This window comes from Vollenhovia emeryi, unplaced genomic scaffold (assembly GCF_000949405.1).
Source record: "Vollenhovia emeryi isolate VEMERY1.0 unplaced genomic scaffold, V.emery_V1.0 DF939198.1, whole genome shotgun sequence".
Classification (NCBI taxonomy): Eukaryota; Metazoa; Arthropoda; class Insecta; order Hymenoptera; family Formicidae; genus Vollenhovia; species Vollenhovia emeryi.
The window spans coordinates 929313-947735 of NW_011967168.1; the positions used below are offsets into that span (position 1 = coordinate 929313).

Here is an 18423-nt window from a genome sequence, read left to right on the forward strand (position 1 = left end):
TAGATTAAGTAAAGGGATAGGAAGCAGGAGAAGTCCAGGGAGGGACAAGGAGGAAAGGAAAGACAGGATAATCATAAAAGATTGGAAAGTAGAGGGATGGATAGAACATAGAGGGATAAGTAGAAAAAGGGAAGAGGAAAGGGAAAGAGAGGGGATAAGAAAAGTAAAAAGTTAGTTGTGGAAAGATTCTGACAACGAGGGCAAGCGAGGTTAAACGAAGCGAAGGAAGGAGATGGATAGGGCAAATTCGAAGCTTGGTAATAGATTATGCGAAGATAAAATAAACAATTTTAGGATAAAAGAAAGGGTGGACTCGGATTACATGCCTCTGTCGATGGAGATAGGAGACAAAGGGAGGAGGAAAGAAGAGGAAGAAGGAAGCCCGGAAGAAGAAAGAAAAAAGAAGATCTGTAGGAATATGGAAGCAATAGAAATCCACTTCCTGGAATTATTGGAAGGAGTAAGACTGGAGGAAGGAATGGACAGAAGAAAGGGAGGAGAATACAAGGAAAAGGAGGAAGGCGGCAGGGATTGACGGTATACCCAGGGAGGCTGAATATACGGAGGAATCACGATAAAGAAAGGACTAGTTGATATAATAAGACAGGAGCGGAGAGAAGGAGTGATTCCTAAAGTCTGGGAAACCAATGAGTCAGTCCAGTTCTACAAGAGGGAGATTAGGAGAGGGCCGAAACCTACAGGGGCATATATTGCTTGTCCCTGTTGGATACGGCTTGCAAGGTGTAGACGGTGGTGCTAAGGAGAAGATTGGAGAAGGAAGTGGAAAGAGAGGAGATACTGGAGAGCCAGGGAGGACTGAAGAGGATATCGCGGAGGAATTTTTAACGAGGAAGGAGTAAGGCAGGGGTGTGTGCCGAGTCCAAAACGGTGAAAGTCAGGTTTTTAGAGCAGGTAATAATATGGAAAAGAGTTTGGAAAATTTTGGGAAATTATGTAATAGATGAAGATAAAGGAAAGATGGAAGGATAAGTAAGGTGGAAAAGATGAGCAAGCCACTGCGGAAATAAGAAATAAGAAATTAGAAGTAAGAAATAAGAAGGGAAAGAGATTAGGGTTGGAGAGTAGAGAGAGTAATAACTAGTCATGGGCAGGGAAATTGAAGTTCGGCGATACAAATTGTAATATAATGGGGATAAATAGATTCCCTTCGTTAAAAGCGGCGATAAGTAGATATAGTAGAAATAGATAGATTTAGGAGCGGATAAGATAATAGGTAGATAGATAATAATAGAGTAGTGAGGAGTGGATGTATGAATGAGATAAGATTTTATTGTAAACCAAGTCCCACTTTCTGGCTGTAAGCTAAAGTGAATAAAAGCTGATTGACAATAAGGAATAATTATTCATTCAAATCTTAAGAAATATTCAATTTTGCAAAATATTACCTAAATGAAATGTCCACGTGTATTACGATAGCAAGAAAAATAACCAAAGCTGCACTTTTCTTAAAAAAAAAAACAAATAACAAATAAATTTGTTCTAAGCCAGATTAATGTCTTTCGAAAGACGTTTATTTCTTTTGCAAAATGTTGTCTCGAGACAACTTTAATGAGAGCAATAAAGTTAAAGAAACATGAAAGCTCTTCTCGCTTTTTCATATAAATTTATTGGCGTATGTAAGCACGAATTCCGATTCGTAACGTATATCGGAAGAATAACCATAAATGGATTTCTTTGAACGTCAATCCACAATCGTGTTCCTCTCCATACATAAAAAACGCAAGTGGCAAGTTAATTGATAGAAAATGTCAGAGATAACGGATGCGCCAAATAAACAAACTTAATTAATAGGGCGCGAACAATGAACTTGATAGCTTGATTATCGCTTTAAAACGATATCCCCATTTATCCTGCTTTCTCATTTACTTGTTCTACCAAACATTCGCCAAAATAATTATCTCTCCATTTCTTATTACGACCGGTTTGTTTTAAGTAATAGTGGATAACTATCATTCATTATTTATTTTGTAGACATAAATGATGCAAGTCAGTAATATATGAGAACAGCAATTAACTGACCGGCTAAAATGCGACGTTTATGTGCAATCGATTGAGTACGAGTAAGTGGATGTTAACGGATACACGTAAATATTGAAAGACTGTTACAATGATATTTAGATTGTGAGCAATTAATGTCATACCCTGTGACTCGCGAATAAAAGAATGAGTGTCTATTTACACCTTGATCCATCTATTTTATAACACTTGTATCTACAATATATTTCGAAACATAATAATTTTCCTCAATTGATTTCTATATCCACTGCTCTCTTGTTCACTTGACAAAGTTTATTTATGATGTACCTTGTCACGAACATGAAAATTTGAACCTAAGTGATGGCTAACACGAAAGAAATAGAGGTGGAACGGTAAAGATAAATAGTAGATAGATAGCTAGACAGAAAAGTAATTTTCTATTCGTGTGTAACCGCATGTGTTTGTAAGCAATTTTGTAAATATTAAAGAAAATTGCTAGATATATGTATAATGTAGTGACTTATGCACTATGGAGATCGAGAATGGAAGTAGAACATCCTTCTTTTTCGCCAAATGTCACGGGATTAATTAAACCTACAAATTAGAGACGCTGCGGTAATTGCATTAAATCCCTCGGCTCGTACTAGAGAAAACAAAGAGACACTCAAAGAAGTTTAATCGTAGAAATAATTTCGTCACAAACAACGATCGCATTAATTTCCTCGCAATAAGTCGAGGGAAAAGCAGAGTTAAATCGAGCGTAAGAGGAACCATGCAAAGATTGATGCCGATAAGGGAGACGTTTATAGTCTCTAATTAAATAGTTGTCGTTTCTGATCTCGAACTTTGTAACCGAAGACTCGGCGGATTAAGAGATTTTCCAGTGAACGTTTGCGTTGCAAGATGTTGGGCGAAATTGCAAAGAAGTAGAGAATATTTTTTATCTCGCGCATGCGAGGTGCGTGTTTGTTACACGACAGTAATAAATCCGTTGAAATCGCGTGTCGAAATGATGTTGTAATTGTAAGAAGCGGAAGAGCGTTATATTATAGAAAAGAGAAAAAGAGGAAATAAGTGGATCAGAAAAATGACAGCCTCTTTAAAACGTGGCGCGTACGTCTTTCATTAACCGCGAGTGACCCGTTTTTTTGCGGACAACCTCTTTTGAATACGCTTTAATGATAGTAGTTTTCGAGTTACGTCGAGTTGTGGCAGCGGTGCAGGCCACATACGCGGCCCATATTAATGCACGTTCTCTCTCTCTCCCCCCTTCTCTTTCGTATCCCGGGAGGAAAATAAAGTTTACCAGGAAGGGACGCAAACACGTTTCGCTCTTGTTCTCTGTCACATTAATGCATGCAAGATAAGCGCGAAACGCTCGGTGCGACCGCAACACTCGCAGTAGTCCGGCGACGGATTTGCATAATTCTTAATAACTGCTCTCGCACATTCGCGTGCGGTTTTTTGGTTGGGCATCCGATTACGCTCTCGGACATTATACACGCGATACTCGATACGCGATACGCGATACGCGATACGCGATATGCACAACGGGATGCCGCGATTGGAATATGTGTACTACGGCAAATTTGTTAATTATTAATAGTGAGATTATATAATTACAATCAACTCGTATTCCAGTTACCAAATGATTCGCAGAGAAACGTCGGATTAATTCTAAATTACATTGATCGAGCCCATTCTCTAACAACGTCGAAATGGATAACCACGTATGAACATTGATACGAAAGACTTTTTCAACGAATATTCATGTGTAGATAGATGGATTTGCTTTATCTTTGAAATCTTTATGAATAGCTTATTGAAACGTTATACAACCTTTAAATCAAATCACGCTAACTTGACTTTCGCAAGTAAAATCCATAAAAATATTGATTTCATAAAGAATATTTCGGGACCTAAACACTTTCCGATACTGGAATTTTAGTACATAGGAAACCTATAATTGGACCTGAGAGACCGACACTTTTTCTCGCAGCAGTCACAAAAGTATAAAACTTGCGCGAGAGTACCCATAAAAACTAACATAACGCTACGTTCTACGTTCAGATAGACTTTAACTGTTTTAATCCTTTTAGGTCCAAGTTTTTATTCGTTAAGAAAAACATTTTTCACAAATGTAATAAGTTGAATACGATAAAGATGCTTCATACAAGTTTTTATTGTATAATATGTATAAATCTACTTCTCTCGATAATACTATGCCCTTTAACGATAGTACTTTAACGATAGTATAATAAAAAAGGAACAAGGTTAAATTATAATCCTAATCTATGCGCATTCTTTGAGCTTTTATTCATTACGTATATGGAATATATTATTAAGCAGGCAATCAAATAAAATGTATTAACGCGAAAATTTATGCATTAATTGCCTGATATATTTATGATTTCACAAGATATTTCTCTAATATCTTTCATTTTCGCATATAATCTAATTGGGTTAATTAAGTCGGCGTACTTATTGTTGAAATATACAACTTTTTCTATACAAACTAGCTATTTATGTGTCTACATTATCTAATTAGGATAAGAGAGCAAAAGTTATTTTGAGATAGGTGAGTAATTGTAACGCATCAAATTAAATACTTTTAACTAAATAATTATTTATAACGTATAAAGAATTGAAGTAATAAATTGTTATATGTATATGTACACCTCGAGTCTAATTTAAGCCTAAAACTCAAGCACGCATAATCTTAAATATAATTAGACGCGAGACGTTAATGTGCGAGTACGGCGTAACTCAAACTCGCATAACGACAGTATAACTATGTTACATCTCGCGGTAATCTCTAAAATGCTAATTATCCTTCGGGATAACAAAACAATGTATCGCGAATCTCAGAACTGCGTAAATGCACATTTCTTTTATCATAAGAATAATATCAATCTTTCTACAAAAAATAGAAAATTGTATTTTTTACCTTATTTCTATAATATAAATAATAATAACACGTACACAAGGAGGATATTATTTATTACAATTTGATATCTATCTGGACACGTTGCCGTTTATCGTGTATCAGAGATATCATCGCGTCTCTACTCACCGATCACGTAATTGTATCCGTCCAAGGTTAAAACGCACTTGCGTGTATTTGGCGAGGACGGAATGCATGGTACTTGTTTCCGTGAAATTCGCTTGCTGGGGCTGCACGAAGAGCTAGTTGCGCCCGGATCCGAATGGCACTTTTGCACAGGATCTTTACCTGGTCTGGACATTGTCGTCAAACTTGATTACTCATAATCAGTCTGATTTCCTCGACATCTTGGCCTATCTTCTCACTCGAGTGTAGAAGCGCACGAGACTCCATCTTCGCAACTACGGCACTTGATTAACCTGCATATACAGCCTGCATCCCTCATCGCTTCCATCAATTTCAACATGTTCCAAGTACAATCCGCGTGATTCCACTACCGCAACGGTTTAACAGTTTAGTTTACACACACACACATGCACACTTTCCTGCCATACCATTTTACATCGCGCACGTGTAGCTCGTCGAGCGGTGTGGTTTGACACGAGACTCTCCGCGCGATAAACCGTCGTGTCTCGTTTACTTCTTTATCTTCATTTCCAGATATTTGATATACGCTTCCTCCATACGAGATTGCGCGCTCATAGTGTGAATAACCGTTCGTCTTTTCAAAGGCAGGTGATGGCACAAGACTTTCAAGGCTTTCTTTTCGTATATAGAAGATTCTGCGATAGAAAGAATACTACATTGATCCGCCTCTCTACGTTAGATTGATCCCTTAGATGTTTATACACCGTGCAATTGTTTACGCAATGTCTCAAGTTTCTCGTGCTCTAAAAGAGCGATATTGTTGAATTACGGTGTCGCAATCTGCTCCTCGTAGCGGTAAGAATGGCGTTTGAAAGATTTTCGGGGAAGAAACTCGTCAAGGTATCGAATAGTGTAGAAAAGTACAATATATTAGATTTGTATATTGTAGAAAATTGGTAAAAGCAGGACCGTCGGTACCTCTCGACCCGCGTCGGCCACGCTCGCTCGTGGTGGAGTCGCCTAATCGGCTATACTCGTAGACTCGTGACGTGCACGTCACGCACGTCTGGCTGCGAGTTCTCGCCCTGACAGATGGTATGGAGGGAGAACGAAAATCAGGCGATCGATTCACGTTACCATAACGTTAACGTCGCAGGTTGGTTACCCGTACCGGTGCACCGGCGCGCCCATGCCGTGCTGCGCGGCACGCACGACTTTTCACGGGATAACATTTGAAAATGCACGACAGCTACCATCGTGCATACATGGGCTATCTATGTTCCCTCTTGCCTCTTCCCTCTCTCGTGATCGCGTTTCACGCGATCAAATCCAGGAGAGCTCATACACTCGGAGCAGAATTGCGTTCGCGCTGTGACTTGCAAACTTCCCGCCCGCCGCAACTTGGTTCATTGAACTCGAATTGCACTGGAGGAATTATCTGTCTTTCATCATGTTTCGCGTGTAATGGGCCGGCTGTGGGCTTGTTTCAGAAATTACGATACATAATTTGCCGCGCCAACGGTCGAGTCAGTCTTTTTTACAAGCGGTGCTCCTCGGTGAGGTAATAGATCGGAGCTCTGCATGGAGCTCGCAGTGGAGACGGAAAGACGGGGATGACGGGGATGACGGGGATGACGCGGGTGACGGACACCGCGCGCGACCAGTGGAGGAACCGAGCGTCTGGTCAGACCTGGTCAGACCTGGTCAGACCTGCGGCCAATGGGGCGCGCGACGCCTGACGAGAGGTGGAGACAAGACGAGACGGGACGAGACGAGACGAAAGAAACGGAGCGAAGGAGTAACGCGCGCGTGATCGCGACACGCGAGTCGTCAGGTAAACGGACACGAACGTCCGAACTCAGTCACGGTGCCGCTACAACTGAACCACTCGAAACCTCCACCTCTCGCCGCGTCCTCCTCCACTCCTCCCTTCTCTTTGCCGCGTCCCGCTCCCGACACCCCGACAGCCCATTTGACCTCTCTCTCTCTCTCTCTATCCAACCACCAACCTTCTCGCTCCCCGTCCTTTTTCGCCATCGAGACTTCTCTCAGCTTCTCTCAGCTTCTCTCAGCTTCTCTCCCTCTGCTAGCTTCCCCGTCCATCTCTTTTTCTCAACCGACCAGCTTGCCCATGCTCTTTGCTCTTTCTTCTTCGCTCCTTTACGTACCATACTCGAAACTCTCTTTGCCCTCGGGTGTACACTGCAGATGCCTGACACTTTCTCCCGACACGGCGCTTACCTCCTCGCCATCGGCTCCAAAAACGAGCTGTGACCAACTGATTTTATGCCGCTACATTTCTCTCTCCCCTTTTGCCCTCTTTCTTCATTTATTTTGCTGCTACTATTGTACCGCTAGGTGTAGCTTCATCCCCAAGGGTAGTTTGACATCACAGGAATGTCTACAGCATATTGACAAGTTGTATCTACATTTATAACAATATTGTTGATTGTCTTCCATTTTACTGTCTTGCTCATCTATGAAATAAAAATGGAAAAAATCCGTTGTTCCGAGAACTTGCGACATACGTACAGACACTTAAACTTTCAATTTCTCTCTACAGTGGTAGAAAACTTGACAATTTCCAGACTACTCATGTCATCACTCGTGTGTTTTAGAAAGACACGCTTGCCCATAAATACATAAACTCTGCGTAAGACGCAAAATAAAAATATGTTTTTACAAAATTCTCGGAAATGTTCTCCTTATTTCAACTTGTTCCTTCGCTAATAAAAATTTGCTAAAATGAATTAATATATTATTTCGTCACACACTTTACGTATTTTGTAATTTACAATAACACCGCGGATTTTACAGTTTGAAGAGTCTCGTATCTCTGTGTGTGTATATACCGTAGAAATAAAATTATCACGAGATAAACCGAGGAAAAGAAACTTTTTCACTTTTTCAGCGTTATACATAACAGACTGATGAGATACTTAACAACCGCGATCGGTATCGTGGTACATACAAGATCTTGAAAGACTAGAAACGTAGCAGCTGCCGCACCATTAAACCTTCGGAGCTTGCTCCAATTCAATGTGAACTGTCTTTCTAGTGACTATTGCGTTCGCTCTTCTTTTGTGTAACGTAGCGTTCACTCGTATATCCCTTTCAACGATAGCTCTTAATCTTTCTCGCGCGCTGACCGAAATATCCAAGGAGTTTCACACGATTAGCTCTTCTGCGTGATACTATCGCACCTACGAGCTACCCCTACCGTGACCCAACTAACTGCTTAATCAGCTACCTATCTAAGTATCTTGAAGAGAAGAAACGTCAAAGTACAAGAAGAGAAAAATGTTGATATATGCCAAGTATCTCTTTTTAAGCAGAGAAGGAGAGTGAGACAAAGTGACAATAATAAAGATTTACAACATTTTTTCAAGATGACAAATGTTCCTTAAAGTAAACGCAACTCAACGTGCAGATTTCTTTGTGAAATTTCGCAATGTAAGGAACGTGAATTCTTTTCGCCTTTTCTCACCGTCAAGATTACAACCCCCTTAAAGGGGAATAGCAGATTATAACGAAACGGTATAATAGTTGGTCAGACAAGCTGTGCAGTAGCCAGCGTTTATTATAAATGCAAATGCATTCTGGCGGCGATATTTCTACTCTGATAAAGGAAAGAGGGATAAGGCAATTTCGATTACGGCTGGTCGCGCGTGTCTGCGAGATAATCGTCTGCGAGATAATTAACAGGAAGATAATCTTGCTGCCGAGTGCCGAGCCTCCCTCAAACGAAACCCTGTCTCAAGTAACCCTCTTCTGTCACCCCCATAAATAAGATAACTACGAATCTTTTTTTCCATCCCTCTTCTTTCTTCACGGTGAGCTCATTCGCGTCTCGTACAAATCAATTCGTCCAGTTTTGTCAAAGTGCACACAACAGAGTGCTTCGTTAAATGCGTCTGCATCTGATAAACTAAAGCACTGCCTGTATCTGTAGTTGTTGGAGAAGCACGCTTAGTTTGTCCCAAGATACATTATAATAGTCAACGCGGACGACTCGAGTACAATGTAGACACAAAGTTTGCCGTCTATACCGTGTCTGATAAAGAAATGAAAAGCGGTCGCCAGATGTTGGACCGATTGATTTTCGAGCCAAGGTATGTCGTACGCAAACATGGAGCAGCGAAATTTTAGCAATGTACTTTCTGCTTTCCTCTCGTTTGTCTTTTGCTTCTTGTTTGCTCTATGGACGCAATACACTCCCTCTCCCTTTCTATCATTTTATACAATAATACATTTATTTATATCTTGTACGTGCTGTTTCTCTTGCAATTTCTAATCACTTGTCTCATTTCTTGGCTCTTATTGACTGGAAGAAAAATTTCGTAAAATTGTAAGGAAATCGATATCTATCCATTTTGTATTTTCACAAAGTAAATAAGTTTAAATAGATGTGCATTTTCGAAAAATTCTGACGAAAATGAAAGAAAAGCGCATCTTGTTTAAATAAGCAATTTTGCACTTTATTCCATCTTACGTTATTGGCTTCGTGTGCAAGTTAATATATATTTAATTCTTTGAAATGATGACCTTTTATGCAACGCAATATCGATGAAAAACGTCGGCGGCCGCTAGACGCCACGAACAATCGTAAAGTTGTGCACGGACGATTAAATCAATTCCAGGAGGAGAGAGGTAGGAAGATTTAAATTCCACAGCGATATAAAAGCGTGCAGTGTTGCAAGAGACGCATAACTCATCCGACGTCGCCATAACGCGGATATTTTCGCGATAAAAACGTCGTGGCTCGTGATAATGCTAGGTTCACCTCTATTTATCACGCGGCGCACTTAATGGCGACCACTATGTACCCATCAATTAATACCTGTGTGCTCATCAAACGGACAGAATAGAAACGCGATGGTGGGCCATCGGGTTAAACCGATGTTGGAGTCAGCTAATTATTATACATATATGTAGGACTGTACATTCCTATCCGCAGCGCGTATACGTCCTTTGCCAACTTAATGTCGCAGCAATTATCGACTACTATTGTCGATAATAGATACATCCGTTTAACAAAGGCATTTGTTCGCTCCATCGTAAAAACGATGTAATCGTGTTTCATGCGAATATCGTGACTTGTATCAGTGTCGATATTCGCGCGGATTTGGTGTCGCGGAGAAGAGCGATAAGATGTACTCTCCATTCAGGATATCGAGCACGGAAAAGGAATTTTTTTTCACCTCACGAAAACGCGTTCACCTTTACCACTAGCGACCAAGCTGACCCTTGCTCGAGGCATTAATCATATAATCTTGAAAAACGGTATTCACTTTTGTTCACTTTAAAAGCTTGTACGCGTAGTCGCGAATGAACGCGAGTTGCGTTCTCGGCTATAATAGCTACGAGACTCTATGTATGTGTATACTGAAAAATTCCAAGTAAATCGAATTAACTGCAGCTAGACTAATGCGCATCATCAAATTTACTCGCAGCGAGAAATGTGAATAGAAAATGTATAGATATTTCGCAATAAAACAAGCAAGTAGGCTCGAGAGTATAAATTGACAATATCGCGATTAAGTAACAGAGCGAGAGCGAGAGCGAGAGCGAGAGAGCTCCAGTAAAGTTAATTAAATTACTCAATTTAATAAAAACTCTGTTCAATGTTAAGCTCAGTTACAATTAATACATGTTAATTAATATGAATATGGTAAGTTTTACAAGATATACCGATTTCTTCCCGCGTGAGCTATACGAAATTGGATCACTGAAACGTTAGCAACAACGACTCGAATAAATTGCTCTGCGTCCGCAATTATACTATTCATTAATTAAATAAAATTTTACACGCACCGAGAAGAGTAATATAACGGCATAATAATCGGATTAAATGTAATATGAGAAAAAGTGTCTAACAATATAATAACTTTTTCCGTACGATACGTTCCGTAGTTAATTAAATATTCAAATGAAAGTAGCAGACACAGTTCTCTTTCCCATGAGAAACCATTGTCATGTAGAATTAAAATGAGCCGCGCGATTCCAATGGTGACCGCACGTAATCCAGACTTAAGTCCAACTATACCGCAGACGCGTAAACTCTGGCCTAATTTTGCACAACCGAAATTCAATCAACGTTTAGTAAGCTCGATAACCGTTTCAATTTAAGACTATCTCGATTTACCGCAAAGATGTACCGCAAAAGAGTTATAAAACTCGATGAATAAAGGTGGAGCACTGTATAAGAGGCACGTTGCGCGTTCCGTGTATTTCATAGGAAATATACCATCGGCCGTACTTATTTTGTGCGAGGCACAACGGCGCCGGCACAATGTTGATGACGGTACATCTGGAGATGACAACCTCGCGGGATGATATTTCAGAGAGATGTTCCGGCCTGTTGTACGTCGATGCCTAGAGAGCAGCCAGCTCGTCGAGCAAGCAACGTTACGGCTTTCTCGATTAGGACCTTCTGGAGGTCTATCTATTCTACCTACTCTATCGCCGCGAAATATCGGATAATATGTTAGCGGACCCCGGGTTTATTCTCGCTCGTCACCGCCGTTATCTCGCACCGAGCGTATAGGACCGATCGATAGATAAGCCGATGTACCATGTCGTAATCGCGAGTCAGTCCCCAAGATGACTCGTTAGATGACATATTCGCGGAAAATTGAAGAAAATTTCTGCTTCTATTCAAAATGGCCACTCAATCGCGATAGAAATCGATATCTCACTCTCGAGGAAACTCGGTCGCTCGAGGGGTTTGCGAGAGATCGCAATCGGTAAATCCAACTGAGATTGCAAGAGCTGTTTCAAATCAGAATGGTCAGTGGGAAAAAGTACATTTGGCAATTTCGCCAATGCAGCTCCCTGCAGTACCCTAACGTGCACATTACTCAGAGGTTCTAACATACACCACTTTTAAAGCTAGACAATGCAATCGATTCCCATCCCAGGCTTTGCTGCAGCTCTGCTTTATCGACCTCCACCGGAAATTACGGCAGGCTACGACATTTCCGGTTAATTCCATAGGCATTAACAAAAGGGATATTAATGTTTGACAGAATTAAAGCCACGCGTTTCCTTCAGTTATCTGTTTTTCATTACAAGCATACCGCCTCACTCCGACATGGACCGACACGAAACTCTCATTTCATCAATAATATTTTCATCACGAAGCAAAGAAACTCATCATATTAATTTGATTTTCATTAACTGACGACAAATGTCAGAAATGTCTTGACGATTAAGAACGGCATAGCTAAAAAGTTGAAAGGTGGCGGACGTTTCCTTGTTCCAACAAACAAGTTTGATGAAATATCCAACCAACGAAATATTGTGACAATACGCTTTATCGAAGCACGACGATACAAACGACGCAAGTTTGCGACCTTCACCTTTGAACGCACAGAGCAAGATACATCAACGTCTCCGAACAAATGCATCGTTCGCGACGACGCGCGTCAGTAAATATGCGCGCACGAATAATTCATCGTATGTGATATTTACCGTTGTGCTACTCGCGTTTCGAAAGGTAGGCGTATTCGAGGACTCCCTCGCGCGTGGATATATATTTCTTTTTTTATTACCAGTCGCGGACGTTTTAATCACTCGCGCATGCTTATCGCTGTTATGCATTGTTCCTTCATAAGAGAATATTTCACATACCGGCTCGAATATTCATCTCGACTTGTATGAATATTTTATTGCCGTATTATGCTATACATATATACTATGCCAGGATGCTCGGCGAATATAGATGCCAACGCAAGTTATCGAAAATGCCTCATTGTTTTCGAAAGCAACTTTTAAGGATTAAAAATTGCAAGAGAGCCCAAATGAAAAAGCCACCAATGGAAAATATGCACAAGGACCATGATAGCGAACAGAGCACCGTTCGGTATCGATCGAGAGATGGATGGAGCTGGAGAAAGCTCTGCTATCGGCATTTTAGCTGGCGAACAGCCAATCCGCAGGCAAGGAGGACCGACGTGTCCGCGAAAATATAAGTGCCGTGCGAATCTCGATGAATCTCGTGAAAACGATACAATACAGCATTAACACACGTAACGCCCGAAGCTCGTATCTTTGTTGAAACTTGATTAACACATCGTTCCATCCAACTAAAATACCTATCTATAATAAAGTACGATAATAAATGGTCCATACAACCATTATAATACAACCATTTTTTCTTGCCAGTCTCGCGCAATCTGATCTTATATGGAATAATTATGATTGCGAGATTCTCATCAATGACATTGTTCAACTTGATGACCCTCCATGCGAGCGGATAACGACAGACTAATTAGGATACTAGCTTGTTTGTCATTCCGAGTTGCTAAACTATGACATCCCCGCGGCAAATTTCGTAGGATGCTTAACGATGAAAAGTACGCGAAAAACTTTAGCGAAAGTAGGCCAATTCTACCTTTCCTTCATAAGAGAGAATTTTGCTATTTCGAATATTTCGAAAACTCACGCTTCACTTGAATCAAGATTATGCTATTTAAACCTTGCGATTGTGATTTCTAAAAGTTGCAGTAAGTAAAACTCGTTAAAGCAATGTGCTCCCATTACGGTCGACGAATCCAAAGCGAACGATAGGAAAAATGGATGCGTTTTTCCGTCAAACGAATCGGTATTATATCGACATATGGCTAATACGCGAGCGGAAAAATGTCGATTCAATAATACCGAGAGCGGTATTGCGCAAAATACGCATCTCGCGCGCGCGGACGATGGCTTCCATTGGAATGACGTCGTCACTGGCACGTAATCCCATTCATCTTGTCACCGACTCTCTAAATTCCCGTCGATATCTACCGCCCAACTATCGCATCGCTAGACAGATCGTATTTTAAATTGCAACTTTATCATTCAGTAGATGCGTGACTACCTCTCACGCAGGGAATTTGAATAAGCCGAATACACGTTGGTCTAACTCTCCTTTAAAGAGATGAAGAAAGCAAATTAATTACGTGATCGGCTGATTTTCACTGGCCGTAAATCTCAAGATAAAACTTGTACTATTTCAGGATTTCAGGATCAAGAAAGAAATTCTAGTGAATTATAGACATGTCAAATTAGTTATTTGCAAATATTTCTTTACTTGTACGTTCGTGTGGAATTTATTGAGTTTATTTCGATTGAAACTCTCTTTTGGAACTCTTGAAATATTTCTGCAATCTTATGTATAAAAATGTCTAATTTTAAGTTAACGAGGAAGAAATATTGTCGTTCTCGGAAAACAAGGTCGGCGAAAAATATTCATTTGCAAAGAGAAATGATACTATTATCGTCTTCTAAAGAAGCGACCGTACAAAACGATACCAACCGGAAAAGCACGAGACACCAGTATATTCGTCTAAATGATAAGAATAGCGCGCTACTCGTAACAGAACATTGGAAATCAATATTTAAGCCCATTCTTGAGGTGTCGTGACCAAGCTAGATTTGCGTGCGGTACTGAATAGATAAGAAGAGTACCAGAATAGTGTTACGAAGCCGTGCATCCTTATCGAAAGGAAACGTATCGTGGATTACTTATTATCGTTATTATCCTAATAAATAGCTAGCGATCTAAGCGGACGTGTAATTAACACGATATGCAAACTCGGAAAATTCGTAAAAGTCTTATATCTACCACTTTTTTCGCCAATACATATCGAATTCATCCTTTTCATTTCTATAAACGTTGCGTTTTGTTCCGCAGTTTTCAGTAGCGGAAATAATATTAAAAGAGCATATGGAGGGAAATGAAATTATTGTTAATTATACGAGCCGTACAATACAATCATCCGTACACACACTCGAAAATAAAAATTAAAAATAATAAAATGAGATACTTGCAGAGAGAGAGAGGGAGCATCGATAATAAAGGTTTTATCGTCAAAGGATTCTCGCGTTTATTCCTACTTTTGTAAAACAATGTAATCACGGAAGTGATCTAAAGTAAAATAACGAGGCAACGAATAATTAATTAACGTTTGCGCTTCACTGTTTTTAATATTTCACATATCGCGCTTATTAGATAGCTATTTTTAATTTGGAACTTGCACATACATCTCATATAATAGGGAAAAATAGTTGCATTCTGAGAGAAAGTGTCTATCCTACAGAGTAAAAGCAGAGGAAAAGCAGTAACGATACATCTTGACTATCTTATTTTACGGTAGAATAAATGTTGGCAAAGCTAAGACTCTCCGCGCCAGTCTTTAAATTCTGTTTTTGCATTCGAGCCATGGCAAATTTATCTTTACGCTTGGTAACTTGCGAAAACTCTCCGAAAAGACGTGACCCATGACACACTCGACTTTGTTTCGGTCCGTTTTATTTTCCTTCGCAACTATTTCCGACAACGGTTGGAACCCAGCAACTACTCGAAATTCTTGGCGCGCGCGTGGTGTGTGTGTAAAATACTACTTAAATCCCCCATATTTCGGCACATGCTTTTTTTCTTATGCTTCCTTCATACTTGACTACATAAAATAAAATTGTAACAAATTTACACTATGCACTATGTATGCTTATTGTTCGCGGATCAATGGTTTCAGCAAATCCTATATCCCGCGTGCATATCGGTATTGGATCGGAGCGATTTCTCATAAAGGATTCTGTGTACACTCGATAGCTGACAAGCGGAACTCTCATTGTCGTATGGATACCTGTATTTTTTCCGCAACGTACATATATCTGAGTTAACGTAGTAAGTAGTTTCTACTCTGTCTGCCACTTTCATTGTCAATTCAATTCCAATGTTAGATTTGACAATTACCTATCGTATATGTTGCACCATCAAGCTGGAACGTGGCGCTCTTGCATTTCTTGAAGAGTTTTTGGTGCGAATAAGCTGCAAGTTTCGGTAAAGGAGGTGGTGGCGGTGGCGGTGGCGGTGGCGGTGGTGGTGGCGACGACGGAAAAGACGGAGGTGAGCCCTTAGGACCGTGCTTCACGGCACTCCTTTCACTCTCGCTCATTTCTTAGGCGAAAAGGAAACGTAATCACAATCTCCTCGCTTCGCTTCCAACAGCAAAGCGGACGAGCAATTCGTGCGACTTTAATCGTTGGATCTGTGCATGATTAAGAATACTATGGCACTTACTGACAATGAGTGTTCTCAATCGTCGATCTCGATTGTGATCAAGTAATGTCACAAATTATTTCCTTCCGATTCCCGCGAAATCATCATTCTCATTTCTCTTCCTTAGCAGGCACTTAAATTATTCTTTTTCAATTTTTCAACGAGTTATCGCACTTTCAATCTTATCTTATTAACGTGATTTTATCCCGCAAAACTTGTTCCCGAGTCCAATACACAAGAGTCTGTGCGAATCAAATTTAAATTAATCTTTTACACTGTCAAAGAACTGAAAGTTGCTACTTAATATTAAAAAGAGATTTGTGATATCAATTTACCGATTGTACTTGAAGAGTTTGTATCAAAGGTGGTTATTAACGTTATTACACATATATGGATCGATATTCTTTAAGTAAACTATTCACTGGACTGTGTTCTCTCGAGGTATACAGGATGCGAGTATTCATGTACTTTGAAACGCTTAGAACGATCCAATTTGCGCTGAACGTAGGGCCATCTGCACGATGTTGCTATTGTTGTCGTATAGTAGCCATTATATTAATTAGATAACATCGTTATTCGCGTGTATCCACATAAACTAAATAAAGATTGTCTAAAAATCGAAATTGTAGTGACCTTCATTTATATTACGTTATTTCATTCTCAGTCGGCAAATTATCACTTATAAACGTTTCGATATGTCAAAGTAGACGTCAAGAAGCCATCTCTCTTCAAATATCTGTCTTTAAAATCAAGATAAATTTCATTATTGTACGTACATGAAGATAATACATACAGAAAATCAATTGTTTGAGATTAAAAACTGTGTGTTGTAGAAACCATTCTAAAATAATTCCATTACGTCCTTTAGGAGAAGTCAGAATATATCAAAGTTAAAAAATGTTACGGATAAAAGAGCAGAGATGAATCGTGCCGATTTAAGATTGGTTAATTTGCTCGATACTTGCAACGTCCAATTCATCACAAGTCCGATAGCAATAAACCCTTCCTTCTATCGCAGTGAAACTGTTGTATGGTCAAGTTTGGTCTAATTTATTTTATTACAAAATTTACGATTAAAATAACGAAACCAAAATAGCGTTTGCGTGTATGGAATATCTGAAAACGACGTCCACATTTTTACATCTTTTTGCCGAATCAATTTGAATTTCCACTACATTCCACGGAAAGACCTGGAAAATCTTTCAACGCTCTCACCATCCTTGCATTCGAGAAATCTATCACGCGTTATATCACTTATGGAGCACGTTTTGGAGAACCGAGATGCAGACAAATTTTTTTCGCAAAAAAAAACATAAGTACGTCCGTGCATCTAGTTAAACTCGTATCTTCACATTGACAGCTACTCAATCATTAGAGTTATTTTGTTGTTGTGTCTCTTTCGTCAGTTTTTGATTTGTAAAATTCGTTGTTTCATCATAATCGAATTTCTAGTATGACTGAAATTAGATAAAATATAAAATTAGATCGCGTAATGTAAATACAACGATGCGCTTAATTAAAACGTGTTATCGAATGAAAAATCAAACTCTGGCAGCATCAAACTGACTGTCGTTTTGAAGAAATTGAATTCGTGAAAGCAAAGCTCCGCTTTCAACGGCGCTAATTTAGGTCGACAGACTGTAATGACAGGCAGAACAATAAAATTAAAGGGAAGAGATGCGATGCTTTGTCATTGTTACACGACAACAATTTTCGAGCTTAGTAGTTTTGCATCAAGATTACTCGTGCGACCGTATTAAATCAATCCGCTACAGTTATTATTTCAATTATTTGATACCTATCTTTTAAAGTCGATCAACACATCCGGCGCTTCGCAACACGTTTATTAAAATATACTCTACTTTCGTTAATAGGATTATAGACAGCTTCCTCTGTACGGTTATTTTCTCAGCTGGAATTTGGATCAATGAAATTGGTTTCTCTCTATAACGTATATTATTTCGATAAATTCGTCATATAAACACACGAATACTCGCTTATTACTATGTTAAATGTGTATACAAGAGAGGACACAAAATTTAAAGAAAATGTTTTAATTAATCTGCAATGTTTTTACTATTAATAAGTATTAAATTCACCTTGATAATTACAGTCATAATTAAATAGAATTTCCCTCAGTGTAAAAACCACTGTGTAAATGATAAAAGAGCATAAACAATTGTTTATAATAGATAACTCAAATTGTCAATAGATTACGTGAAAACTCAAACAAAAGCATTTAGTATTATATATGCGTCCTTTTTTAATTCAATCGATATAACAAGTTGTGGTAAATTGTGGTAAAAATTATTGAAAAAGAAATTGCCAAGTTGGCAAGCACAAAGTT

General features: G+C 39.4%; 1 protein-coding gene across 10 annotated transcripts in view; it reads right to left on the reverse strand.

Moving 5' to 3' along the window:
- The window catches only part of LOC105561932 (calcium/calmodulin-dependent 3',5'-cyclic nucleotide phosphodiesterase 1A-like), a 62971-nt gene that overhangs the window by 32335 nt on the left and 12213 nt on the right, over nucleotides 1-18423 (reverse strand). The window contains exon 1 of one of the 10 annotated variants that reach the window (XM_012012316.1): nucleotides 5072-6086. The exons of 6 other annotated variants lie outside the window; for them this stretch is intronic. In XM_012012316.1, coding sequence (XP_011867706.1) covers nucleotides 5072-5243 — 172 coding nt within the window. In that variant the 5' untranslated portion in view covers nucleotides 5244-6086. Of the gene's footprint in view, nucleotides 1-5071; nucleotides 6087-18423 lie in introns of those variants that run through there. 3 more of the 10 variants (XM_012012317.1, XM_012012325.1, XM_012012326.1) reach the window with 3 other exon arrangements.